The following is a 27466-nucleotide window of genomic DNA, read 5'->3' as shown; positions in this document are numbered from 1 at the left end:
ATTTGACATGGGGTAAAATAAGCCACAGACAGGTTAGATGGTTTATCCAAGGTCACACGCAAATTCTGTATCAGAGCCAGGAATGGAAACCACATCTGACTCCCAGTCTTGTGCTTAAATCAATAAGGTAATGGAACCTCTAAATGACAAAGTCTGCCCTTCCCAGAACACTCTACATACTTGTATATGCTATGCTAACACCATGAGTATAAATAAAGATTTCATTGGGAAGAACATGGCTGCCCACCTGATTTTGCTACTCATACATAATTCATGTTATCCCAAACAAGTGCCAATAAAACTTGTCATCACACTAGCATTTATTTTATGGCAGGGGTTCTCAACCTTTCTCTCGTTGAGGCCCCTCTCAACATGCTAATAAAACATGGGGGGGGGGGAGAGAAGAGAAGTGTGGGCCTCTGAGCCAGGGTGTGTGGGGGAACCCTTGGGCATAGGCATAGTTTTACTTCTATTTTTTTTTTTGGGGGGGGGGGGGGGAGGGGCAAGGGCAAGAGATGGTGGGGCTCAAGCCAGGTTTGCAAAGCACGGTCCAGGGAGGGAGCACTACGTCCACCCCAACTCACTCAGGAGGCCACTCAGCCTGTCTGGGCTATGGGGGGATGCAATAAAAAAAAATATAACTCAAAGAGGGGGATTCAATTCAAAAAGTTTGAAAATCGCTCAGGATGCAGGGAGGGGGTAGCTGCGGCTGTGTGCAGGCAGGGAAGTAGCTTAGGGTGCAGGCAGGAGGTAGCTAGGGCTGTGTACAGGTGGGGCGGGCTCCCAGTGCTGCTCCTGGCTTGGGGGGCTTGAAGGCGGGGGTGCTGGCATCAGCCCTGTGCCCAGCTTGGGGGGGCGGGGAGGGGAAGAAGGGAACACTGGCTTCAGCCCCGCACCACTCCTGGCTTGGGGGTGACACTGGCTTCACCCCCGCGCCACTCCCAGCTTGAGGGGAGCTGTGGGGGGGTGCCAGCTTCAGCCCTTCGACGCTTCCGGCTTTGGGGGAGGGGGGGAGAGGGGGCGCTGGCTTCAGCTCTGTGACATTCCCGGGTTGGGGGAGTGTAGGAGGGTGCTGGCTTCAGCCCCGCGATGCTCCTGGCTTGGGGAGGTGGGGGGGGGAAAGGGGGACGCCAGCTTCAGCCCCGCGACACTCCAGGTTTCAGCACTGGGGCTTGGGGCACTGGGTTTCAGCCGTGGGGCTCTGCGGCCCCCCTGAAAGGGCTCACGGACCACTAGGGGGTCACAGACCCCCGGTTGAGAACTGCTGGTTTATGGCACGTTAGAGACAATCTTTAGAATTCCTAAATCTTACTTAGATTTGGGATTAACATGTCACATTAAACACAATGTTTAATATGTTAAACATATTCCTGTATGTTCTGTATCTATCTGCTTGCAAAGCTGGGTTGCCTTAGTTACTTTAAGTCATGCTATTTAAAGCAATCCAGCTTTAGAGTCAGAGCAAGAGTTATCAATACATAAATAAGCCAGCTCAAATGTTTCAAGAGTAGTTTTTTAAAGGAGACAGCAAGAAACCCTCTCATTCCCTCCTCCTTCTACTCTCCTCGCCCACACACATTCATCCCCGTTGTAGTTACAGCAAAGAAGCTGCACACGACCTACTTTTCCATGGGTTTAGAGAGACCGAGTGGGCTGGAAGAACCACTGTACCACTGGAGAAGTTGGGGGACTTTTCCCTTTTCTATTTGTGGCAGCTAAAATTATAAATAAAGACAGATCGTGGATTTATTTATTTATTTATTGGACACTCTTCTAACAGGGTTGGTATTTTTTAAATAGTCCAGGCAGACAGCACATGAGAAGTCCTAAGATGCCAAATAAATATAAATAGTGATGATGACAACTATGAAATACACATGTGTGAATATATATCAAGTATAACAACCTACAGATATGCAATTTAAAACCAAATATACAAAAGTCAGGAAATGTAAAATAGTTAAGATTTACATGGCAATGCTGACTCTTCCCCCACCCTCCCTTCTATATCCTACATATTAAGATGGATTACACATTTAATAGTCTCATCAGACAGATCTATATGTGCGCAACACAGGTGACATAACATTGTTATAGGAACCTTAAAATGTATTTCGACTCTGCAAAGTAAGTAATAAAAACAGTACTAACAGATCTACTTCCTATTGGTAGTCTGTCTGTAATCTTCTTATTTCCCTAACAAAAATAAGTTTTTATTGCTCTTTACTCCTGTTAGCACTTTATATCCAATACTGGCTCCTGCTTTATCATCAGAACTATTATGTTCTGATTGCAGAATCTTTTGATATCTGTGGTGGAACTGGAGCCAGAAAGAACCCTGCTTGATTTTCAGAATCAAAACACTAGATAGAAAAACAACAGGTTTTTACTTGTAAACTGAGTAAAAGTGATATAGCATCACTAACAAGCATCAAACACATAGCAATGACTGTAAAAATCCAGTATAGGGTTAAGAGTAGAACTGCACTTAAACTCGTGTATTAAAATATGTTAATATTGGTTTAGCACAATTTTTATATATATATATATATATATATATATATATATATATATATATATATATATATATATATAAACTGTTTTCTGAGGAAAAAATAAAAAAACCTCCAACACAACTGAGTTTTTGTGCAACTTCACTGATTGCAAGGTACAAAACTCTACGAGTCCATATGTAGTTTTTTTCTATAAGACTGAGTTCCAAATTACAAAACTACTGGTTTATTTAAGTCCATAATACCACAGACACTTGTAATTACAAGCATAACTGCACTTTTCTTTAACTTCAAATGCATGAAAAAATATTAGATTACTGTAACTATGTTATTTCAAAACACATACGCTATTCCTTAGAGAACTGATTGCATCTGAAATTGGAAATCTCAGCTGTTTGAGCTATCCATGTTTAAGTTTACCTTTCAGTTGTGTAATTCAAACTGGTTGGCTGGATTTAACTATAAACATTTCAGCCAAGGCAGATAATAGGTATTTTTATTTTTTAACTGATAGCTTTGGGCGGAAAGATTAAATCTAGATGGAAACATTAAATAAGCTCCCAATTTATACTGTCCAGCCAATCTAAACTTTGTCTCCATTGCTCTGCAATGGAAATATGCTGTTTGATATATACTGTTTATTAACTGTGTAATAAAGATGTCCAAAGAAACAAACACATAAAATCTAGTCGCAGGGTACAATTAAGCTATGTCAGTTCTATATACAATCATAATGTACTGTGTTGGTAGAGAAGAATTTTATGAAAGATTGATCTGTTTGGCATTATCAAATATGTCGATTATAAAAGTAGGGCTTCTGATTTATGGTTTTAACCAATAAATACTGATAAACCACTCCCGATGCTACAAAAAAAAATCAGTGTTTATCCAATTAAAACCAGAAATACACTGGAAATGGTTACTTATATCTACAGGTTTGTCTACATGTGGACTATAGGGGTATGATTTTTAACAAGCACTCAAGTGTTGCAAGTATTACAGCAGGGATAGTCAATTATTTTTTATCAAGATCCAAATTTCTTGGTCAAGGTCCAGACGGCCACCTAGCTACTCTCCCCTAACCCTCTGATTGCCCCCACCCAACCTCCTTGATTGCTTGCCAGCTCCCTGCCTGCTCTGCCAGGAGAATAAGGTGACCTTATTTCCCTAAACTGAAAACAGGAAGCAAGGGGCTGGCCTGGGCCACCTGGCATTGCCACTCCCACGTTCCTCTGTGCCCCGAACTGAGCCAAGTACCAGAGATGGGGCAGAGGGTAAGAGGAATGGTTATGGACTGGGATCTGGGCAGCAAAGCAGTGTGTGACTATGCGTGAGTACTTTTGAGCTTGGAGCCAGGAGGTGAAGCTGTTGGACTATAATCTCGCTAGTGGTGCAATGCCTTTTTGGGGCTGGGATAGCAGAGGGCCAGGAAGGAGGCTCCGGATAGTGGGAGTAGGGTGACCAGATGTCCCAATTTTATAGGGACAGTCCTGATATTCGGGGCTTTTACTTATATAGGTACTTATTACCCCCCACCCACTGTCCTGATTTTTCACACTTTCTATCTGGTCACCCTAAGTGGGAGGACCCAAGGAGACTCCAGATAGCAGCCCTGGTGAGATGGGGGGAAGCCGGGATGTGGTGGAAGCAGGTGACTGGAGGCGGATTGGGGAGGGAAAGAGACTGGTTGGGTGGGGGACTCGGAGCAGGGGAGGAGCTGGAGAGGGCTCCGGGGACTGGGGAGGACATAAGGCCATGGTGGAGGCTCCAGAGACCACTCAGGGTCAGGGGGCAAAAGGCAAGGATGGGGACTCCAGGAACTGTTTGGGAGCAGGGGGCACGAGACGGGGGCTTCCGGGACTATTTGGAGCACAAGTATGGCTCCGCTTGGCTCTAGCTCAGCTTCAGCTTGCACACAGAGGCAATATGTAGCTGTGGCTAGTGGAGGGGGGCACAAATGAAAGGTTCTGGGGGGTCACGTACCGCCCCCCCCCCCATTTCTCAAGACACCCAAAAGCAAGAAGGCAATACTTCCCTGGCAGCAGGACTCTCCATGTGTGTCCATGCAGTGCGGGGGGCGAGGGTGGGGGGTGCATGGCGGCTGGCTAAGCTCCGCCCCCCTAGGTCCACCCATGGGGCTGCATTGCCTCTCACCTGCAGATGGTCTGCAAAGCAGGCAGCAGCGCTGAAACTCCAGCAGCAGGCAAGGAGAAACAGCTCCATGTGGGCAGGAAGGGAGGAGTTCAGCCAGCTCCTCTGCTCCCTACCTGCACTGCACCACCACAGGGAGAGTGCAGCTGCCAGGGGGAGTGTTGTCTCCTCGCTTCTGGGCATACCCTCCAGGGGCATCCGGAACAATCTGGGGGGGGTACATGACCCCGCCAGCCCCACCATGCGTTGCCTCTGCCCCGATGGTCCACTGTAAAGCATCTGGCCGCCTGGATTTGGACTGCAGTCCGTCTATTGCCTACCCCTGCATTACAGTATGTCCTACTGTAATTAATAATGTATAATATATGTAACAGTACAGATATACAAAGAAAAAGCCCCCAAACCCTCCAATTTTTGGACATACATAAAACTCAAAGATCGCTAAAAAAACCCTGCAAATAATTAATAAACCCCTAAAAACAAAAGCCCTAATTAATAAGGTGCTGAAGATTTATGTAAATTGTACAGCAGTTCCCATATGTACTTTTTACAGCAAGTAATGCAGAGTTATAGTATATTGGAATGGATCCTTGAATGGGTCATAGGATTTTAAACTTTCCTAGTATCAAAGGGATAGCCGTGTTAGTCTGGATCTGTAAAAGCAGCAGAGTCCTGTGGCACCTTACAGACTAACAAACATATAGGAGCATGAGCTTTCATGGGTGAATACCCACTTCTTCGGATGCCTGTAGTGGTATTCACCCACGAAAGCTCATGCTCCTATATGTTTGTTAGTCTATTAGGTGCCACAGGACTCTGCTGCTTTTACAGATCCAGACTAACACGGCTACCCCTTTGATACTTGACACCATGCAAGGCACTGCATTTAGCCATATGGAGTACATTTTCCTAGTAATTTGCTATTTTGATCTGAGTATACCTTTGCAAATTTTAAGGGGTAATATTAAAATTGGGTGGTCTCTATAACTAGTGATGTGTTAGTCAGAGAGGAAGTCTTATATGGCAATGGAAAACTGGCTGGAACCCCTACTTTTTAGAAAAGCATGTGTAGAATTTCTACCAAAAAAAGTGTAACTGTGTTTCTAAATATTATCTGGACCTCACTGAAACACTTCAGACTCTAACTCTTTCTTGACAAAGTTTTTATTGGAGAATTTCCCTCCTTTCTTTTAAAAAAAAGTAAGTCCCAAAAGTTTAAATGATGTTGGCATATGAGATCTGCATAAAGGGATCTGCTTTGACAGATCTTAAGTGGACTGCTAAAGAAGACCTACTCTCCTGCAGGCCCATCGGGACAACTAAAGCCTCTAAGCACTATTACAAATAATAATAAATAATAATGGTGCTAGTTTTGAGCTAAGAGGATTAAAGAGAGGAGCAAAAATAGGACTTTAAAATGAACAATGCCTACAACCTCTCCACAGTAAAAAGTAATAATGAAGTACATCAGAAAAATCCTATTCTCTTTGATACTATAAACTCTTTGAAGATTTCTTTTAAAGTCAAATATGTTTGCAGATAAATAAAAACAAAGATACTACAAAGGACCAGAATTAAAGTGAATCTCAAAATATAGATCCATAGGGCAGATGTAATTAATTAACTAAAATATAATACATGATCAGAGTAACTGCAAAATTGGGAATGGTACAAACATTTTATTACACATGGCATTAAAAGTCCATCCTTAAAATGACGATTAGTCTCGATTAGGTACCTGTTAAGTTCTCCCCATTCTGCTCATCTCTCAGGCTCTGCTGACTGAGGTCTGTTACTATGCAACCTGCTTGCTTCTTCCCTTCATCATCTCCTGACTCTTCTGACTCTACCCGCCTGTCAACTGAGCAAGATACATAACAGCAGGGTTAGGCTAATTTCAGAAAACCGCAGCAGTAAGCAGGTACAATAACCAAGAGTCATGTAATCCACTATGAGGTTAGTAGAGAGCCTAAGTTTACTAAATTAAAGGTTTAGTCTTAAATAAAAGTCCTCTTACCCCTTGTTTTTACTTTGATTTTTGAAGCACTTTTTCCTCCCTTCACATCTTCCTAAACCAACAATCTGGGAAGAAGACTGGAGGAAAAAGGAAATTTCTTAGATCAATGGAGTGCAAATCCAAAGATTAAGGTGATGGAATTAGAACTGTGACATTTAAAGATCATTTACAATGCTGATATTTTACAGACCAATATCACCGATGCCAGGTACTATAGTGGTAAAGGTTTCAAAAATGCCTGCAGACCAACTATTCCCTGTTGCAACCGACAAGGCCACCTCATCGCCCCAGCAACAACTCATGAGATCAGTTCATAATTTCATTACATGCCTTCTTCAATTCAGTGTAGAGCAAAGGCCTCTTGAGCACTGAGATTCATCTTGCTCAAAGGTTTGGACAGAACTTTATGTGACTGTGAATGACCTTAAATATGATATTATCCCATGCGGGGGGGAGGGGAGTACGGGAAAGATGATTCAGTCATGATTACAAATAAGCTGTATTTCTATAGCACCTTTAATTTGATTATCAAAAGACACTGTACAGTGATTAATTAGCCTCACAACACTCCCCATTTTACTAATAGCTTAGGTGATTCACAAAAAGGTCAAGCAACTTCACCAAGAACACCCAGATCCAGAGGTGGAATAGGACCCAGTTCCCTTGCAAATCCCATATTTTAACCACTACACTATGCTCATCTCCAGTCCGCAAGTGCAGGATCCCAAAATCCTTAACAAATTTAGCTCTAACTACTCCCAGTAGGAAACTAACACAAAGTACTTCTTCAAACCCCATCCCTCAAACCTGCTTCGGAATCGCTCTCCCCTTCGGCACCCCAGCCGTTCCCCTCTTGCCAGTCCAAAGCTTGGCCTGGCCCCACCTGCCCCCCGCTGCCAGCACCCCAGCAACAAGCCCTCCGCTCTCCGGGCACCATCACCCCCGGCAGACCCTGCCCCTCCAGCCAGCCGTCCCCGCAGGCCCAACCCTGCTACCCCCCTCCCTGCCCAGCCCGGGTCACTCCGCTTCGGGCCCCGAGACTCAAGCCCAGCCCGACCGCACCCGGCAGGGAAACTGGCCTGATGTCCCGAGCATCGCCCCAGACCCCGGTTCCCCCCGCCATTCCCAGCCTGGGCTATCACCTCAGGCACGGTCACGCCGCTGCACAGGGCCGGCCCGAGCCCCCCGCCATCAGCTGCCTCCTTCCCGCCCGGCCGCGCTCGCCCCATGGGCTCCCCCATCGGCCCCCAGCACTCGCCCTCCTTCGCCGGCTGCCCCGGGGGCCCAGCCCCGTCTCGCCCCCGGCTGCTGCGAGCAAGCGAACGGGCGAGACCTGGGAGGGGAGTAGGGGCTCGGCACCCCCAGACACGGCCGGGCTCTCACCCTCCATCATCTCCTGCAGCGGCCCTTCTCCTCTCTCCGCCGCCATGTCGCTTTTCCTGCCCCCCACCCACTCCCAGTCGCAGCAACGGACACAACCAATCAGCGGTCTGAGTGGGGCAAGGATTTCCGCCAATCAGCTCAGCTGCTGTTTTGCAGAGGCCTCGTAGGACCCCAGGCGCATGCGTGTAGTATCCGCAGCCTCATGGGAGATGTAGTTCTCCGCTGGCTAGATTCGGGAGGCCCTGACAAACGAGCTGAGAGGTGGGGATGGTGCCCACCCACGCTGCTTCGTTGTCGGCAGCAGCAGCCTCAGCGCTAGCACTGCTGCAGGGTTCCGGCGGCTGCTTCTTCTGCCATTTGGCATATTAAAAAGAGATCAAAAGAATTTGACAAGAAAAATGTTGAGGCTAAATGGTGCATCAATTTACATCTTGTGCAACGCTCTACTTTTCACGTTGATCAGTGGTCCTTTGCCTCAGGTCAAATGGTTTGCTTTTCTCTTTTTCTTTGACCTAGTGGGCTAATTGATCTCTATTTCTGATTTTAATGTTTTGTTTTATTTTACTCTACGGTGCATATCTGATGGTTGTTAGGCAACAAGTAAATGTATTTAAATCTTGATGCTGCTTTACTACACATCTATAAGCAGGGCCGGCTCTAGGCACCAGCAAAACAAGCTGGTGCTTGGGGCTGCACATTTTTAGGGGCGGCATGGCCGGCGCCAGATGCCGCCCCTAAAAATGTGCCCTGGCTGCCCTAGCTCACCTCCACTGCTGCTGCCACAGCGTGCGAAACAGCTGATTCGCGCGCCGCTACTCGCCCTCCCTCCCAGGCTCTCAAACCTGGGAGGGAGGGGGAGATCCCGAGCGGCCGTTTCGCGCGCTGCTGCTCCCCCTCCGTCCCAGGCTTGAGAGCCTGGGAGGGAGGGGGAGAAGCGGCGCCCGCGCCGCGGCCACTTGGAGTCTCCCCCTCCCTCCCAGGCTCTCAAACCTCCCAAATCTCCTTATACCGGCTGATTTTCTATCTATATACACCTCTACCCCAATATAACGCGACCCGAAATAACACGAATTCGGATATAACGCGGTAAAGCAGTGCTCTGGGGGGACGGGGCTGCGCACTCCTGCGGATCAAAGCAAGTTCGATATCACATGATTTCACCTATAACACGGTAAGATTTTTTTGGCTCCTGAGGACAGCGTTGTATCGGGGTAGAGGTGTAATTTGATATTACCCAAATTTTAATAATTCCACAAGTGCACTTCTACATGTATGCTACTGTGGTAACAGCATGTGCAAATTACCCAAATCTGAATTTATTCTATGTAGAGGGGGGGATGGAGACCAAACACAATGTGAAACAGATTGTTAAACACAAGGGTAGGATACATATAGGATACTGCTTAGAACTAAGTGGACAATTAATACCTCTGCAGTTCTAGGGCAATTGAGAGATAGTGGGCAGCAGGGTGTGTTACAAATTGTTGTAATGAGCCTTAAAATCATTGTCTCTGTTAAGTCCATGATTTTTAATGTTTAGCAGTTATGAATTCAAGTTCCCAGGCTCAACTTTCTTTTGAGGACAAGGACTGAGAAGTCAGCTATGGAGTGATCACTTTGTGGAGAAGTGTTCGCCCACGAGTGATAGAGTGATTTTGTCTTTTATAAGTTTTATGTGTGAGTCTGAGAGCCTAATGATTGTCTGATTTCATCCTGATAGTTGTTGTGGGGACAGTTGATGCACTGGATGAGGTATACCACATGTTGTGATAGGCAGGTGTAGGACCCAATACTGTTAACAACAGTGAAAGATAGCTAATATGACACATTCATAAAAGCCTAAACTCTGCTGAAGACGCAATAGCCCTGAGGGTTCTGCTGAGTGCCTGCTCCTCCATTGAGGTCACTACCGTAACATGAGGCTCAATAGCTAGGAAGATTGTAATAGTCAGGTTGAAAAACGGATGCTGAAACCTCTGAGTTCCACCTCCTTAAAGAGTGGATGGGCATGGAGAGGAGAGTGTAAATGCAGCCTGGAGATCCATCCCTGTGATAGATAATTCCAACAGGAATTCCCAGAGGGCTGGGGAGGAGCTCTGCCCTCCCCCAATGTGACACTGAGATGGGGTAGTTCTGCCCCACTGAGTGTGACACTGGGATGAGGTAGCTGCCCCCCCTGAGTGTGACACTGGGATGAGGTAGCTCTGCCCCCCACCCCGAGTGTGACACTGGGATGAGGTAGCTGTCCCCCCTGAGTGTGACACTGGGATGGGGTAGCTCTGCCGCTCACCAAGTGTGACACTGGGATGAGTTAGCTGCCCCCCCTGAGTGTGATACTGGGATGGAGTACCTCTGCCCCCCTGAGTGTGATATAGGGATGGGGTAGCTCTGTCTCCCCACCCCGAGTGTGACACTGGGATGAGGTAGCTGCCTCCCCTGAGTGTGACACTGGGATGAGGTAGCTCTGCCCCCCACCCCGAGTGTGACACTGGGATGAGGTAGCTGTCCCCCCTGAGTGTGACACTGGGATGGGGTAACTCTGCCCCTCTCCCCCGAGTGTGACACTGGGATGGGGTAGCTCCATCCCCTTGTAATGATGCTGCTTCTGGCGGGACACAACTGAGAGTATCAATTCAGGACAAATTTCTTAGAGCAGGGCAGTTACAGCCCAAAGCTGGAGTTCCAAACCAAACCAGCCAAACAGAGAAGACTTTGGTTTTACCCCACTGGCTATCCAGAAGTCATACAAGCAAATTCCCTTAGACACTCCAGTTTCCCGGTATCATTGTTGAGTCTGAACTTTTGATGAGCTTAAACTTAACCCAGACTTGATGTCTCTGTCTGAACTTTTAATCAAAGCTCTGACCTGCGAACTACTCATGACACCCCCCTCCCCTTAAGTAGCCATCTCCCCTTTTCTCTACTTAATTTACATTTTAACATGTTTTATCCTGTAGAATCTTGATTGATTATGCATGACCATTATGATCTGTTAATCACTTTGTTTACTTCTGTGTATAAATATTGATGCTCACCCCTAATAAACTTGCCACACTTACCTCTGAAGCCTTTCAAGCTAAGGATAGTGTGAGCCCGTTGATCAACGAATTGGTGTCTGGTCTCTGACAGATTGTGAGCCCCATACCAACTCCGCACGAACTCAGGTGCTGGAGAGGTGAGTAAGGACTTGCTTTTTACCTAACAATTTGGGGGCTCGTCCGGGATTTCCTTCTGGTGCGGTGCCTCTGTCCAGTGGTCAGACCACTCATATACGAATTGGCAGGCGCCACGGGAGATTTCTCCCAGCCAATTCAATATTGAGGGGTCGTGTACTGGACAGCAGGATAAATGCCAGTTGGAGGGCTCCTGTCAGACACCATGGGTCAAGGGACTAGCGTGCCTCTTGAGAGTCCGTTGGGGATTGTAAATAAGTTATGGAATGAAGGGAAACTCCCAGTACAGACAGGAATGTCTAGGAGGAAGTTGTACACACTGTGTGTAAGGAATTGGACTGGGTATACCGCGGTATTGGCCGACCCGGAGATGAGGTGGCCTTCGTATGGCTCTTTCGAACAGGCTGCCTTAAGAGGAGTAAGGAGCCAGATCGAAAAAGACCATCCGGGACAGTTATGTTACTGGTTTTGTTGGGACACAGCAGCAGAGCTGTGGAAATCTTTAAAAATTATGGCAGTCAGGTATTCTCCCGAGAGTGAACCCCCTCCATGTTATTTCGATGAAGGGTGTAAACCACGGCGTGTTTTGACTCGTCAGTTGGTCCCCACTGCACCTGCCCCTATTCCTCCGCAGGGGGACTCTCTCCAGGGCGCAGAGGGGAATCTGCAGGACTCCAGATCGGAATCTCTGCAGAGGGATAAGGGGGAAATGGAAGGGCACACCTCGGGAGGAGTAATTACTAGGCAAAAGATCAAGCAGATGCAGCAGGTTGCATACCCCTTCCCTGAGGATAGCCCAGAGGCTGCCTCTGCCAAACCTTTTGTGAGTGATAAAGGTGTAAGTAGAGAAATGCCTTTACAGGTGCACGACCAACCTTTTGTGGACAATAATGGCCAGTTACAACATACTAATATTGTGGAATATAAAGGATGGCTAGAATGGGACTTGAAAGAGTGGGGACGGTTGTCAGGGTCCTTTGGGGAAAATCCCCGAAAGATCACAGAACTTTTAGAAAGATTGTTTTCAAGTCATAATCCTACTTATACGGATGTAGATCAGTTGTTAAGTAGAGTTTTGACCGGAGAGGAATGTAGTAGATTGTGGATGGCAGAAAGGACATGGGGGGATAGCGATGCGGTTAATACTACTTGGATGGATAGGCGGGATCAAGCCGCTGGCTGGAATCCCCTAGACTGGAGTCAGCCAAGGCTGACTCAGCTGCGAACAGATCGAGAGTGATTGTTAGAGAGACTCAAAGAAATGGCTCGCCGCTCGCCTAATCAGGCTAAGTTCATGCAGATTCGGCAGGAATCTGATGAGCCACCCAGAAAGTTCTGGTCGAGGCTATTGGAGGGGGCCCGAATGTTCACTCAGATGGATCCTGAGAGAGAAGCAGACCACCCTACTCTTATTTCGTTTTTTGTGAATCAGTCAGTGCCCCCTGTAAGGGATTATTTCTTAAAGTTTCGCCCTGGTTGGGGAGGTGAGTCAGTCACTTCAGTGTTGGACGTAGCTGAATTTGCATGGGAGAAAGAAAGGGAAAGTAGTAAAAAGAAAGAGAAAAAGGAAGAATATAAGTTGATGGCTTTAGCTTTTCGCGGCGGTGTTCGAGGCAGAGGCCGTGGCCGTGGCAGGGGATTTCAGGGTGCTCAGGGAAGAGGGTCCTGGCAACCCCAGCCACCAGGAAATTGTTTTCAGTGCGGACAGCCCGGTCACTTTAAACGTGAATGCCCCTGGGGACGCCCAGAGGGTCTGGTCGCATCCGCAGATACTTACACCAGGGACGAATACACCCCTGCACCACCAGCTCAGCCCGTTCCCCAGGCCTGGATCAACTACGGGCAACAGCAGCAGCTGCAGCAAACTCAGCCTCCTCAATGACGGTACCCCGGGGGCGAAGGCAAACAATGTGATGGTCTTATTTCCTTAATGTCTTTAGCCGGCTCCTTCCTCACTTTCTCCCCTCCCAGCAAAGAGCCTCGTCTAACTCTTTCAGTCCAGGGACTGCCTGTCTCCTTCCTCATTGATACTGGAGCTACTTTCTCTCTTTTAAATCATGCCCCCTCTCCCTGGCTATCCTCTGAGGTTAAAACTGCAACTGGGGTGGAGGGCAACCCACAGTCTCTGGGACTCACTTTGCCTCTAAATGTTATTTATGCTGATAAATGTTTTTCTCACTGTTTTCTTTTTTCCCCAGCTTGTCCGATCCCTTTGATGGGCCGGGATTTACTCTGTAAGCTTGAGGCTACTTTAACCTGCACTCCTGAAGGGGTAGGATTATTGATGACAGTGTTAGGAGATTCGGCCCCAACTCAGGGTAATTGGGAAACCCCCCCCCCTCCCCTGACCTCACTGACTTGCCTTTAACCCTCTGGGGAATTTCTGACACTGATGTTGGCCTGCTCCTTTCGGCAGAGCCAGTAAGGATTCAAGTGAAGCCCTCCTTAACCCCCCCGTCAGTCCCTCAATACCCCCTGTCGCTGCCTCCCCATTATTGAGGGAGTCATTGCACAAAAGCTAGTCCGCCCTCAGCGCACTCCCTGTAACACCCCTATACTGCCTGTCAAAAAGCCTCCTAAAAAGGAAGGAGACCCTGTTCGTTGGCGCTTTGTACAGGATCTATGGGTTGTTAATCAGTATGTGGTCCCTCTTCATGCAGTAGTTCCTGATCCAGCTACTATCATCAGCCAAATCCTCTGGGATGCTGAGTGGTTCACTGTTATTGACTTAAAATCAGCCTTTTTCAGCATTCCTGTGCACCCAGACTCTCAGTATCTCTTTGGTTTCACCTGGGAGGGACAAGTTATTTCTGGCAACGACTTCCTCAAGGCTACAGAGACAGTCCCATGATTTTCAGCCAATGCCTCCGCCACGACTTGGAAGGCTTCACCAGTCCGCAGGGATCCACGTTAGTCCTATACGTAGATGACATCCTATTAGGTAACCGCGAAGAAGCTGCCCTCCGCATCGATGGTAAGGCACTTTTATTATACCTACACACCAGAGGCCACAAGGTAGACCCTAACAAGATTCAGTGGGTCTCACAGAAGGTCCGATATCTGGGCTTCCTGTTAACCCCAGAGGGGAGACAAATGGACCCAGTCCGCATAAAGACTATCCAAAACTGCCCTCTGCCAAACACCAAGAAACAACTTCGAGGTTTCTTAGGATTAATTGGCTTCTGTCGCCCCTGGTTGCTGTCCTGCGGGGAGTTAAGCAAACCGCTCCACAGACTCACTGCTAACCTTGCTCCTGACCCTTTGCAGTGGTCCCCGGACACAATCCAAGCCTTTCAGTTACTCAAGGACAGTGTGGCCTCCTCCATGTCTCTCCGCCCCCCCAATTACAGCAAACCCTTTCACCTTTTTGTCCACGAGAGGGGCGGAATTGCTAGTGGCGTCCTTACCCAGCTGAGCGGGCCCCACCATTTCCTGCTTGCTTTTTATTCTCAGCAGATCGACCCTGTCGCTCAGGGAACCCCATCCTGCACCCGGACTCTGGCAGCAGCTGCCCTGCTGATCACAAAGGCAAAGAGCCTGACCCTGGGTCATTTTACCACGGTTTGGACCTCTCATGCCTTGTCAGCCCTTCTGCGTAGGGGCACAACCCAAGGCTTTTCGGCCCGTCGTCAGCAACAGCTAGAGGCCGAACTCTTAGAAGACACTAACCTAATTTTTGAAAGGTGTGGGCCCCTTAATCCAGCTACCTTGCTTCCTGACCTGCCAGTCCTCCAGGATCAGCACGACTGTGTGGATAGCATCTTACAGATAAGGGACAACCTGTTTGACGTGCCACTGGACAACCCTGATTGCATCCTCTTCTTGGACGGAAGCTCCTTCTATGTTGATGGCAAGCGTTTCACCGGTTATGCAGTCACCTCTGAATGGGACATTCAAGAGGCCGCCTCGCTGCCAGGCAACTGGGGAGCCCAAGCCGCCGAACTCTATGCCCTGGCCCGAGCTTGCCAGTTGGCCGCTGGTAAGACCGTTACCATTTTTACTGATAGCAAGTATGCTTTTGGAGTTGTGCATTGTCACATCCACCTCTGGAAGTTTCGAGGTTTCCAGACAGCTGCTGGTAAACCTATTCAGCACCTCCCCCTCATCCACAAGCTTTTGGACGCCCTCCAAGAACCCTCGGTCCTAGCTGTAGTTCACTGCCGGGCCCATACTAAAGATGATAGCCCCGTCACCCGTGGGAATGCCCTGGCTGACGCTTCCGCCAAGACGGCTGCTGTCTTACCCTTAGCCATGCCCACGTTGGCTATTGCAGCCTCCTCCTTTACTCCACCGCACCCTGTACCAGTACCCACTGCTGAACTACAGTCGTGGGAGAGCCTTGGAGCCACTCTGGTCAAAGGGACCTGGCTTATGCCGGATGGCCGAGCCTGCCTCCCTCGCTCCACATACCCCGTAGCAGTTCGCTGGCACCATGATAAGGGGGGTCACTACGGCACACACGCCCTTGTGGACACCATCGCTCGCTTTTGGTATGCTCCAGGCATTCAACCCTACTGCCTGTCAATAGTGAAAGCATGCAGCACATGTCAGCGTAATGGACCTGCTCCGCCTCTTAACAAAATTAAGGGTGGAAGACCTCCGCCTGCTGCTCCATTTCAACATCTTCAAATTGACTTTGCAGATATGCCAAAGGCTTTTGGGAAAAAGCACCTCCTTGTTTTGGTTTGCCCTCTGACTTCCTGGGTCGAAGCTTTTCCTACTGCTAATTGTACTGCTGCCACAGTGGCGAAGATTCTCCTTAGAGACATTGTACCCCGTTTTGGCATCCCTCTCGTGCTTGACTCAGATCGCGGACCTCACTTTACTGGTCATGTCCTTGGCCGTTTAGAACAAGGACTGGGCATTTCACACTCCTTTCATACACCCTACCACCCCCAGTCTAGCGGGAAAGTTGAGCGTATGAATAGGGAGCTTAAGTTTACATTGGCTAAATACTGTCAAGAAACAGGGTTAAAGTGGCCTCAGGTACTTCCCTTGGTCCTGTTTTACCTTCGTACTCGCCCAACCCATGTATTGGGATTATCCCCCTTTGAACTGCTCTATGGACACCCCCCTTTCAAAGGCGGGGCGCTACCACGTGCTGATGTTTCACTATTGGGAGGGGATCATATGACCGCGTGCCAGTTTCTCTCCCTACAGGCTCGCCTCCGTACTCTTTGGAAAGCCTCGCAGTTTTCCCAGACCGTGCCGCTGGAAGAACAGATCCACCCGTTCCAACCAGGGGACTTCGTCTGGGCCAAAAAGTTCGTTCGTGGCGACACCCTCCAGCCGAGGTTTACTGGACCCCACCAGGTTCTTTTAACAACCCAGACTGCAGTGTTCCTGGAAGGACGCAAATCCTGGATCCACCACTCCCACGTCAAGCCAGCCGTAGTGGACCACAGTGACGGACCAGCAGCTCTTGCCACCACTGAGGACACTGCCTCCGACCAGTGGACCAGCTTATTTTCTGCTTATGAAGATAATGCTTTTATTAGATATTCCCACGAGGTTAAAACTCGTATTTTAGGAAATAGAAGTAATTGCTGGGTATGTACTCAATTTCCAGTAAATGCAGAACAGGGACTCCCCTTCACACCCATTCCCCTGACCACTGCTAATATGACTTGGATGCCACCGGCTAGAGTAAAAGATCCAGTCCAACACAATCTTACATGGAACAAAACAGGAGTGCCAATTAACAGATATCTCAGGGTAACCAATCAGACAGGATCACTGTGTTTTGTTAAAGAAAAGGGGTCAACTTTTGTGGGAACAAGTAAATGCAACATGTATTTTAATGGCACCGCCTTTAGTAAAAATCTTGACTTCAAGCCTTGCGCATCCCACTTATCCCATATATGGATCCCTCACCCCGATCCAACTTTTTCATGGTTGGGCAAGCCTTCAGAGTCAGCTTTTAAGAAGCCCTGCTCAGATCACGAGGGTGTCCAACTAATTGCTAAGGGACATACGATTGCCTTCTACAACTACTCAAGCAGTACTACACTGCCCTTTGAAAACACCACTACCAAATTGTGCCTCTGCAGTTCGCACAACGACCTCTCTGCGTTACCAGGGGAACAGTGGTCCAACGCTCCTACTTTGAGAAATGGAATACCCGAAACGCATTGTATGGAACATACTGGGTGTGCGGGCCCAAAGCTTATTACTTTCTCTCCCCTGATTGGGCAGGGTCATGTTATTTAGCGTGGCTAACACCACCTTCTCGCATCTCCCTCACTCCCCCTCATTTTCCCCACGTTTGTAACATCCGTGAAATCTTCAGAGATATTAATATCCGTGATGGTTTGTCGTGGCAGCGGTGGGCTGGTCTCATTAGCTTGAGGGGTGGTGTCATCCGTCTACAGGGACTACTAGAATCTTTAACCAATGAAACTGCGACCCTATTTGAGAATCAGGCCGGGGGAATGTCCCAGCTGCGCCAGTTAGCTTTGCAAAACCGAATGGCTTTAGACATAATGTTAGCAGCCCAGGGAGGAACTTGCGCCCTCATAAATGAAGAATGCTGTGTTTTTGTAAATGACACCTTCTCTGACACTTTTCAACGTACCAAACATCTAAGAGAAATGGCTAAGAACTACTCCTCTGGCCAGCCACCTTATGATTGGTGGGGAGCCTTATGGAATTGGCTGCCTGGATTTGGGTGGGTTAAAAAACTCTTGGTGGGTATTGTTGGGGCCATAGTAATCCTTATAATACTGTGTTGCTGTATTCAGTGTGTCCCCTCCCTCATAGACTCATGTGGGTCAGTTTATTCTTTTCCTACTTCAGCCAAGGGCCTTACTCTCTTCGAGTTGGCCCAGGCTGAAATTGCCAAGCGGCCCTTGGCTCCTTAAAATGGGGTGTAGCTTTTGGTAAATAGTTATCCCAAAGCTACAAATGGAGGAATGTTGAGTCTGAACTTTTGATGAGCTTAAACTTAACCCAGACTTGATGTCTCTGTCTGAACTTTTAATCAAAGCTCTGACCTGCGAACTACTCATGACACCCCCCTCCCCTTAAGTAGCCATCTCCCCTTTTCTCTACTTAATTTACATTTTAACATGTTTTATCCTGTAGAATCTTGATTGATTATGCATGACCATTATGATCTGTTAATCACTTTGTTTACTTCTGTGTATAAATATTGATGCTCACCCCTAATAAACTTGCCACACTTACTCTGAAGCCTTTCAAGCTAAGGATAGTGTGAGCCCGTTGATCAACGAATTGGTGTCTGGTCTCTGACAGATTGTGAGCCCCATACCAACTCCGCACGAACTCGGGTGCTGGAGAGGTGAGTAAGGACTTGCTTTTTACCTAACATCATCACCAGTGCCACTCGTTATGTGGATGAATGGTTATGAAAACCAATACCCTAGTAAAAGAAAAAAAGGTTCTCCCAATCCCTGGCCTGGCCCCACCTCTTCCCCAAGCATGCCGCATTCCTCCTCTTCCCCCCTCTCTCCCAGGCTTGTGCTGATCAGCTGTATGGCGTCGCAAGCGGTGGAGGGAGGGGGAGGTGGAGATGGAGCAGAGGCAAGCTGGAGGGCGGGGCGTGGAGCTCCCGTGGCCATTTTTTTTTTTTTTTGCTCCACCTCCAGCTTTTTTTTTTTTTTTTCTCCGCCCCCCATGCTCCCCAACCCCTGGCATCCCGATATTTCACCTGTGTGATCTGGTCACCCTAAGTGTAACACTGGGATGGGGTAGATCTACCCCCGCCCAGAGTGTGACACTGGGATTGGGTAGCTCTGCCCGCCCCCAAGTGTGACACTGGGATGGGGTAGCTCTGCCCCTGAGTGTGTGGGGTAGCTGGGATGGAGTAGCTGCCCTCCCTCGAGTGTGACACTGGGATGTGGTAGCTCTGCCCCTCACCTGAGTGTGATACTGGGATGGGGTAGCTCTGCCCCTCTACCCCCGAGTGTGACACTGGGATGGGGTAGCTCTACCCCGGGGCAGCGTTTAGATTTTTAAGGTGGTTTAACCTCAGCAGTGCTGCACATAGGGTTGCCAATTCTCCAGGATTGTCCTGGAGTCTCTATGAATTAAATAATAATATTCAATTAAATATTATGTCATGTGATGAAACCTCATAAGAACATAACATAAGAACATAAGAATGGCCCTACTGGGTCAGATCCAGGGCCGGATTAACTTTTTGTGGGCCCCACTGCCCACTACCTTCCTCAGAGTCCCACCATCACAGCTGCACAGCACCCCATATTCCTGAGGGGATTCTGCACCAAAAAATTCTGTGTACAATATTTTAAAATTCTGCAAATTTCATTTGTCAATAAATAAATGTGGAGGCTCCAACATGGTAGTGGGGAGCACAGGCCACTGATGCATGGAAGTGGGAGATTACCCTGCAGCCTCCTCCACCCCACCCCGGGATAGGGACTTGGCAGTGAGGCTGCACCTGACCCTGACACAGCGCAAGGGCCAGGCCTGCCCCAGAATCACCCTGGGGCCCTGCCTCCCTGTGCCAGGCGCACCAGGTGTGGGTGAGCAGGCTTAGCCCAGAAGCAGGATCCAAGTGTAGAGGGACTTAGTGTGGGGGGATACAGGTGGTGGTAAGAGAGTTCTCTGTGGGGCAATCTGGGTGCGGGTGGCTCAGTGAGAGATCTGGATGCACAAAAGCTCATTGGGGGGTTCCAGGTGCAGGGGCAATGGGACTCTGCAGGGGATACAGATGAAGGTGTTTGGAGCTCAGGAGAGGGGGGTCTAGGTGCAGGGGAGGTGGGGTTCATTTGGGTGGGGGTCCAGGTGCAGGTGGTTGGGGCTAAGTGGGTAGGGTGTCTGGGGGGGCTCCTCAAGGTGGTACAGATGCAGGGGAGGTGGGGCTTCTCAGGGTGAGAGTTTGATGGGCCTGCTTAACAGGGCTGTGCTTTAGCTTGCCTCCTGTCCCCATTTCCCCTATTCCCTTCTCTTCCCCTCCCATGCCCCTTCCCCACTGGTCTATCTCCTCTCCATGCCACCCCTTCCTTCCTCCAGCCTCTTCCCCACTGCCCCCTTCCCCAGTCCCCTTCTCTTTCCCATCCCATGCCCCTTCCCCACCGCTGGATCTCCTCCCCATTCCACCCCCTTCATAGAATCATAGAATATCAGGGTTGGAAGGGTCCTCAGGAGGTCATCTAGTCCAACCCCCTGCTCAAAGCAGGACCAATTCTCAACTAAATCATCCCAGGCTTTGTCAAGCCTGACCTTAAAAACCTCTAAGGAAGGAGATTCCACCACCTCTCTAGGTAACCCATTCCAGTGCTTCACCACCCTGCTAGTGAAAAAGTTTTTCCTAATATCCAACCTAAACCTCCCCCACTGCAACTTGACACCATTACTCCTTCTTCTGTCATCTGGTACCACTGAGAACAGTCTAGATCCATCCTTTTTGGAACCCCCTTTCAGGTAGTTGAAAGCAGCTATCAAATCCCCCCTCATTCTTTTCTTCTGCAGACTAAACAATCCCAGTTCCCTCAGCCTCTCCTCATAAGTCATGTGCTCCAGCCCCCTAATAATTTTTGTTGCCCTCTGCTGGACTCTTTCCAATTTTTCCACATCCTTCTTGTAGTGTGGGGCCCAAAACTGGACACAGTACTCCAGATGAGGCCTCACCAATGTCGAATAGAGGGGAATGATCACGTCACTCGATCTGCTGGCACTGCCCCTACTTATACAGCCCAAAATGCCGTTAGCCTTCTTGTCAACAAGGGCACACTGTCGACCCATATTCAGCTTCTCGTCCACTGTAACCCCTAGGTCCTTTTCTGCAGAATTGCTGCCTAGCCATTTGGTCCCTAGTCTGTAACAGTGAATTGGATTCTTCTGTCCTAAGTGCTGGACTCTGCACTTATCCTTGTTGAACCTCATCAGGTTTCTTTTGGCCCAATCCTCTAATTTGTCTAGGTCCCTCTGTATCCTATCTCTACCCTCCAGCATATCTACCACTCCTCCCAGTTTAGTGTCATCTGCAAACTTGCTGAGAGTGCAGTCCACACCATCCTCCAGATCATTAATGAAGATATTGAATGAAACCAGCCCCTGGACCGACCCTTGGGGCACTCTGCTTGATACCGGCTGCCAACTAGACATGGAGCCATTGATCACTACCCGTTGAGTCCGACGATCTAGCCAGCTTTCTATCCACCTTATAGTCCATTCATCCAGCCCATATTTCTTTAACTTGTCGGCAAGAATACTGTGGGAGACCGTATCAAAATCTTTGCTAAAGTCAAGGAATAACACATCCACTGCTTTCCCCTCATCCACAGACCCAGTTATCTCCTCATAGAAGGCAATTAGGTTAGTCAGGCATGACTTCCTTCCCCACTGTCTCTTTTCCCCCACCTCCGCTTCCCCTGCCCCTTCTCTTCCCCATCCCCTGCCCCTGCCCCTTCCCCACTGCTCCATCTTCTCCCCAGGCTTGGAGGGCAGGGGGGAACCGCCCCCCAGCAGGAGCTGGCGGAATGGAGTGGGTTAGGGCTGGGTCACTCCACTTTCTGCCGCCCGGTGATTGCAGGGCGGGCCCGACCCCACACTCATGGGGCAGCGGGAAGTGGAGTGATCCGGCCCCAGCCTGCTCCGCTCTGCTCCCCTGGCTCCCGGACTTTGGGGGAGGGGGAAACTGCCCCACAGCACACACCGGCGCCTGGTGAGTGCAGGGTGGGCCTGATCCCTCGTGCAGTCCCCCAGGATGCGTAACTCAGGGGAGGAGGTTTGGGGGGGAAGGGGTGGAGTGGGGGCAGGGCTGTGGTGGAGCAGGGGTGGGGGCAGCTTTCCTTCCGACTCTGGGCCTGGCGCCATGGTAAACCCGGTACTGGTCAGACCAAAGATCCATCTAGCCCAGTATCCTGTCTTCCGACAGTGGCCGGTGCCAGGTGCCCCAGAGGGAATGAACAGAACAGGTAATCATCAAGTGATCCATCCCCTGTCACTCATTCACAGTTTCTGACAAACAGAGACTAGGGACACCATTCCTGCCCATCCTGGCTAATAGCCATTGATGAACCTATCCTCCATGAATTTATGTAGCTCTTTTTTGAGCCCTGTCATAGTCTTGGCCTTCACAACATCCTCTGGCAAGGAGTTCCACAGGTTGACTGTGCGTTGTGTGAAGAAATACTCCCTTTTATTTGTTTTAAACCTGCAGCTTATTAATTTCATTGGTGACCCCTAGTTCTTGTGTTATGAGAAGTAGTAAACAATACTTCCTTATCTATTTTCTCTACACCAGTCATGATTTTATAGACCTCCAACATATCTACCCTTAACCATCTCTTTTCCAAGCTGAAAAGTCCCAGTCTTATTAATCTCTCCTCATACAGAAGCCGTTCCATACCCCTGATAATTTTTGTTGCCCTTTTCTGAATCTTTTCCAATTCCAATATATCTTTTTTGAGATGGGATGACCACATCTGCACACAGTATTCAAGATAGTATCATAGATACTTTCACTCTATGCATCCGAAGAAGTGAGGTTTTTACTCACGAAAGCTTATGCCCAAATAAATCTGTTAGTCTTTAAAGTGCCACCAGACTCCTTGTTGTTTTTGTAGTATTCAAGATGTGGAAGTACCATGGATTTATATAGAGGCAACATGATATTATTTTCTGTCCTATTATCTATCCCTTTCTTAATTATTCCCAGCATTCTGTTTGCTTTTTTGACTGATGCTGCACATTGCATGGATGTTTTCAAAGAACTATCCACAATGACTCCAAGATCTCTTTCTTGAGTGGTAACAGCTAATTTAGACCCTATCATTTTATATGTATAGTTGGGATTATGCTTTCCAATGTGCATTACTTTGCATTTATCAACATTAAATTTCATCTGCCATTTTGTTGCCCAGTCACCCAGTTTTGAGAGATCCTTTTGTAGCTCTTCGCAGTCTGCCTGGGACTTAACTATCTTTAGTAATTTTGTATCATCTGCAAATTTTACCACCTCACTGTTTACCCCTTTTTCCAGATAATTTATGAATATGTTGAATAGGACTGGTCCCAGAACAGACCCCTGGGGGACTCCACTATTTACCTCTCCCAATTCTGAAAACTGACCATTTATACCTACCCTTTGTTTCCTATGTTTTAACCAGTTATCAATCCATCCCCTTCCCTCTTATCCCGTGACAGCTTACTTTGCATGAGAGCCTTTGGTGAGGGACCTTGTCAAAGGCTTTCTGAAAATCTAAATACACTATATCCACTGGATCCCCTTGGTCCACATGCTTATTGACCCCCCCAAAGAATTCTAGTAGATTGGTGAGGCATGATTTCCCTTTACTAAAACCATGTTGACTCTTCCTCAACAGATTATGTTCATCTATATGTTTGATAATATTGTTCTTTATTATAGTTTCAACAATTTTGACTGGTACTGAAGTCAGGCTTACAGGCCTGTAATTGCCAGGATCACCTCTGGAGCCCTTTTAAAAAATTGTCGTCATATTAGCTATCCTCCAGTCATCTGGTACAGAAGCTGGTTTAAATGATAGGTTACAGACTACAATTAGTAGTTCTGGAATTTCACATTTGAGTTCCTTCAGAACTGTTGGGTAAATACCATCTGGTCCTGGTGACTTATTGCTGTTTAATTTATCAATTTGTTCCAAAACCTCCTCTAATGATATCTCAATCTGGGACAGTTCCTCAGATCTGTCACCTAAAAAGAATGGCTCAGGTTTGGAAACCTCCCTCACATCCTCAGCCATGAAGAACGATGCAAAGAATGAATTTAGTTTCTCTGCAATGGCCTTATCGTCCTTGAGTGCTCTTCTAGCATCTCGATCGTCCAGTGACCCCACTGGTTGTTTAGCAGACTTCCTGCTTCTGATGTACTTAAAATTTTTTTTGCTATTACTTTTTGGCTTACTATTCCTCAAATTCTTTTTTGGCCTTTCTAATGGTATTTTTACACTTCATTTGGCAGTGCTTTTGCTCCTTTCTATTTTCCTCAATTGAATTTAACTTCCACTTTTTAAAGGATTCCTTTTTGCCTCTCACTGCTTCTTTTACTTTGTTGTTTAGCCATGGTGGCTCTTTTTTGGTTCTATTACTATGTTTTTTAATTTGGGGTATACATATAATTTGAGCGTCTATTATGGTGTCTTAAAAAAGTTTCCACGCAGCTTGCAGAGATTTCACTTTTGGCACTGTACCCTTTAATTTCTGTTTAACTAACCGCCTCATTTTTGGGTAGCTCCTCTTTCTGAAATTAAATGCTACAATGTTGGGCCACTGTGGTGTGTTTCATGCAACAGGGATATTAAATTTAATTATATTATGGTCACTATTACCAAGTGGTCCAACTATATTCACCTCTTGGACCAGATCCTGTGCTTCACCTAGGACTAAATCAAGAATTGCCCCTGCTCTGGTGGGTTCCAGGACCAGCTGCTCCAAGAAGCAGTCATTTAAGGTGTCAAGAAACTTTATCTCTGAATCCGTCCTGAGGTAACATGTACCCAGTCAATATGGAATACATCCAATTTGCAACCCTGGCTGCGCAGCAGTCTGTAGTGGCGCGGGGAGCGCGATTGGAGATGCTTAATTAATTTTGCCTCCTCTGACATCCCGTGGGCCGGGAGCAAGAAGGCCCTAGCAACCATTTACACCGGGTTTTTGCCGTTCAGCGGCCGAGTGGGTACCGCCTCGGGAGCTGATTGGCTCCTCTGGCTGTCAATCTGTACCGTCCCCGTTTCTCACCATCTTGATTGGCCTTGGTGGGGACGATGCTTTTCCCGCCTTCCCGTCGCGCTAACACGCGCCACTAGTTCCCAGAGACCGGCGCCTCGAGGTGGGGGCAGGGCAGGGAGCGGGCCGTGTTGGGCCCGAGGTAGTTATGGCCCCCGGGGGACATTGAAGCGAAGGACGGTCCCCGTGGTGGTGAGTCCGGGACCCTGTAGGGCGGAGAGGCCACGGGGGAAGAGGCGGGGCTCCTCGGGGGGGGGGGGGGAGTGTGGGTCGCCCGGTGGGAGTGAGCAGAGCGGAGAGTGGAAGGTGGTCCCTGGATTAGGGGTGTTGCGAGAGGCAGGACAGGGTCTCTGCTGGTTTGGCCTCAGGTTCCCTTGGTGTGGGTGTTATTGGGGGCAGGTTCCTGTGGCGCCTATTGTCGCCATAGTTTCTGAACTGGGGCGGAACACGGTTTGCCCACGGGGTACGGCTATGCTGCTTGGTGGCTCGGGCTAAGGGGGCGCTGCTTAATTATGCTCAGGCCGCAGCCCGAGCTCTGGTCCCCTCCCAGCTCGCTGTCCCGCGGCACCTGTTCTTGACCCCGTTGACAGTGTGTGTGCTTTTCTTGGCATAGACAAGACTTCTGGCCCTGGAAAAGTAGTGAAAGGATGAAATGGGAGGTAATTAGAGAGCAGAAGCTGAGCAGGTGCGATGGGGAGTTTGTTTTGTTGTGTGTGTTAATGCCTAGTTAACTTCAGTGACTAATATTTTGGAGAAAGCATGCTTTTATTAAAGCTTCAGAACCCTAACTCCTTCACTTAAGGTGTGAGGGCTAACAATTTATTTCTGAAACATCAAACCAGCCCTCTAGGGTGGGAATTTTTTTTTTAAAGCAGAAAAAATCCTTCCAGTCTTTGTTTCTTAATGATGTATAAAGAAACAAGGGCATTTGGAGGGCAACTATAAAAATGCCACATTAGCAAATAGATAATGCATAAGCAATATATTTTTAATAGGGCTGTCAAGCGATTAAAAAAATAATTGTGATTAATTGCACTGTTAAAAAATAATAGAATACCATTTATTTAAATATTTTTGGATGTGTTCTACATTTTCATATATATTGATTTCAATTCCAACACAGAATACAAAGTGTACAGTGCTTACTTTATACTTTTATTACAAATATTTTCACAGTAAAAAGCATATAGCATTTTTCAATTCATCTACACAGGGGTTCTCAAATTTTTGTACTGGTGACCCTTTCACATAGCAAGCCACTGAGGGTGACCCCCCCCTTAGAAATTAAAAACACTTTTTAATATTATATTTAACACTATTATAAATGTTGGAGGAAAAGCGGGGTTTGATATGGAGGCTGACAGCACGTGACCCCCCCACATAATAACCTCATGACCTCATCGGGGTCCTGACCCCCAGTTTGAGAACCCCGATCTACTATAAGTACTGTAGTGCAATCTCTTTATCATGAAAGTTGAACTTACAAATGTAGAATTATGTAAAAAAAAAACTGCATTCAAACATAAAACAATGTAAAACTTTAGAGCCTACAAGTCCACTCAGTCCTACTTCAGCCAATGGCTCAGACAAACAAGTTTTGTTACAACTTGCAGGAGATAATGCTGCCCTCTTCTTGATTGCAATGTCATCTGAAAGTGAGAAGAAGTGTTCGCATGACACTGTTGTAGCCAGTGTCACAAGATATTTACGTGCCAATGCGCTAAAGATTCATATGTCCCTTCATGCTTCAGCCACCATTCCAGAGGACATGCGTCCATGCTGATGACGGGTATTGCTCAATAACAATCCAAAGCAGAGTGAACTGATGTATGTTCATTTTCATCATCTGAGTCAGATGCCACCAGCAGTTTGATTTTCTTTTTTTTGATGGTTCAGGTTATGTAGTTTCTGCATTGGAGTGCTGCTTCTTTTAAGACTTCTGAAAGCATGCTCCACACCCCGTCCCAGTCAGATTTTGAAAGGGACTTCACATTCTTAAACCTTGGGTTGAGTGCTGTAGCTATTTTGAGAAATCTCACACTTCTTTGCGTTTTGTCAAATCTGCTGTGAAAGTGTTCTTAAAATGAACAATATGTGCTGGGTCATCATCCGAGACTGCTATAACACGAAATATATGGCAGAATGCGGGTAAAACAGAACAGGAGACATACAATTCTCCCCGAAGGAGTTCAGTCACAAATTTAATTAACGCACTATTTTTTTAATGAGCATCATCAGCATAGAAGCATGTCTTTTGGAATGGTGGCCGACGCATAAAGGGGTATACGAATGTTTAGCATATTGGCATGTAAATACCGTGCAACGCCAGCTTCAAAAGTGCCATGCGAATGCCTGTTCTCACTTTCAGGTGATCTAAATAAGAATTAGGCAGCAGTATCTCCCGTAAATGTAAACAAACTTGTTTGTCTTAGTGGTTGGCTGAACAAGAAGTAGGACTGAGTGAACTGGTAGGCTCTAAAGTTTTACATTGTTTTGTTTTTGAGGGCAAGTATGTAACAAAAAAAATCCACATT

The 27466-nt window shown here is 47.7% G+C and overlaps 2 protein-coding genes across 5 annotated transcripts in view; one reads left to right on the top strand and one right to left on the bottom strand.

Moving 5' to 3' along the window:
• PPP1R7 (protein phosphatase 1 regulatory subunit 7) overlaps positions 1 to 8148 on the bottom strand; it is a 73002-nt gene extending 64854 nt beyond the window's left edge. For both annotated transcript variants that reach the window (XM_054038943.1, XM_054038942.1), the window contains exons 1-2: positions 8065 to 8148; positions 6403 to 6525 (exon numbers count right to left, since the gene is read on the bottom strand). In XM_054038943.1, the coding sequence (XP_053894918.1) occupies positions 6403 to 6525; positions 8065 to 8110 (169 nt within the window). In that variant the 5' untranslated portion in view covers positions 8111 to 8148. The remainder of the gene's footprint in view (positions 1 to 6402; positions 6526 to 8064) is intronic.
• Positions 8149 to 24995: 16847 nt separating this feature from the next.
• The window catches only part of PASK (PAS domain containing serine/threonine kinase), a 44837-nt gene continuing 42366 nt past the window's right edge, over positions 24996 to 27466 (top strand). For all 3 annotated transcript variants that reach the window (XM_054040431.1, XM_054040430.1, XM_054040432.1), the window contains exon 1: positions 24996 to 25124. The gene's annotated coding sequence lies outside the window, so the exon portion shown is untranslated. The remainder of the gene's footprint in view (positions 25125 to 27466) is intronic.

The sequence above is a fragment of the Malaclemys terrapin genome, chromosome 9 (assembly GCF_027887155.1).
Source record: "Malaclemys terrapin pileata isolate rMalTer1 chromosome 9, rMalTer1.hap1, whole genome shotgun sequence".
NCBI classification, from domain to species: Eukaryota; Metazoa; Chordata; order Testudines; family Emydidae; genus Malaclemys; species Malaclemys terrapin.
Note: the sequence above shows the minus strand (reverse complement) of the source record. Positions and strands in the feature narration are given on the sequence as shown.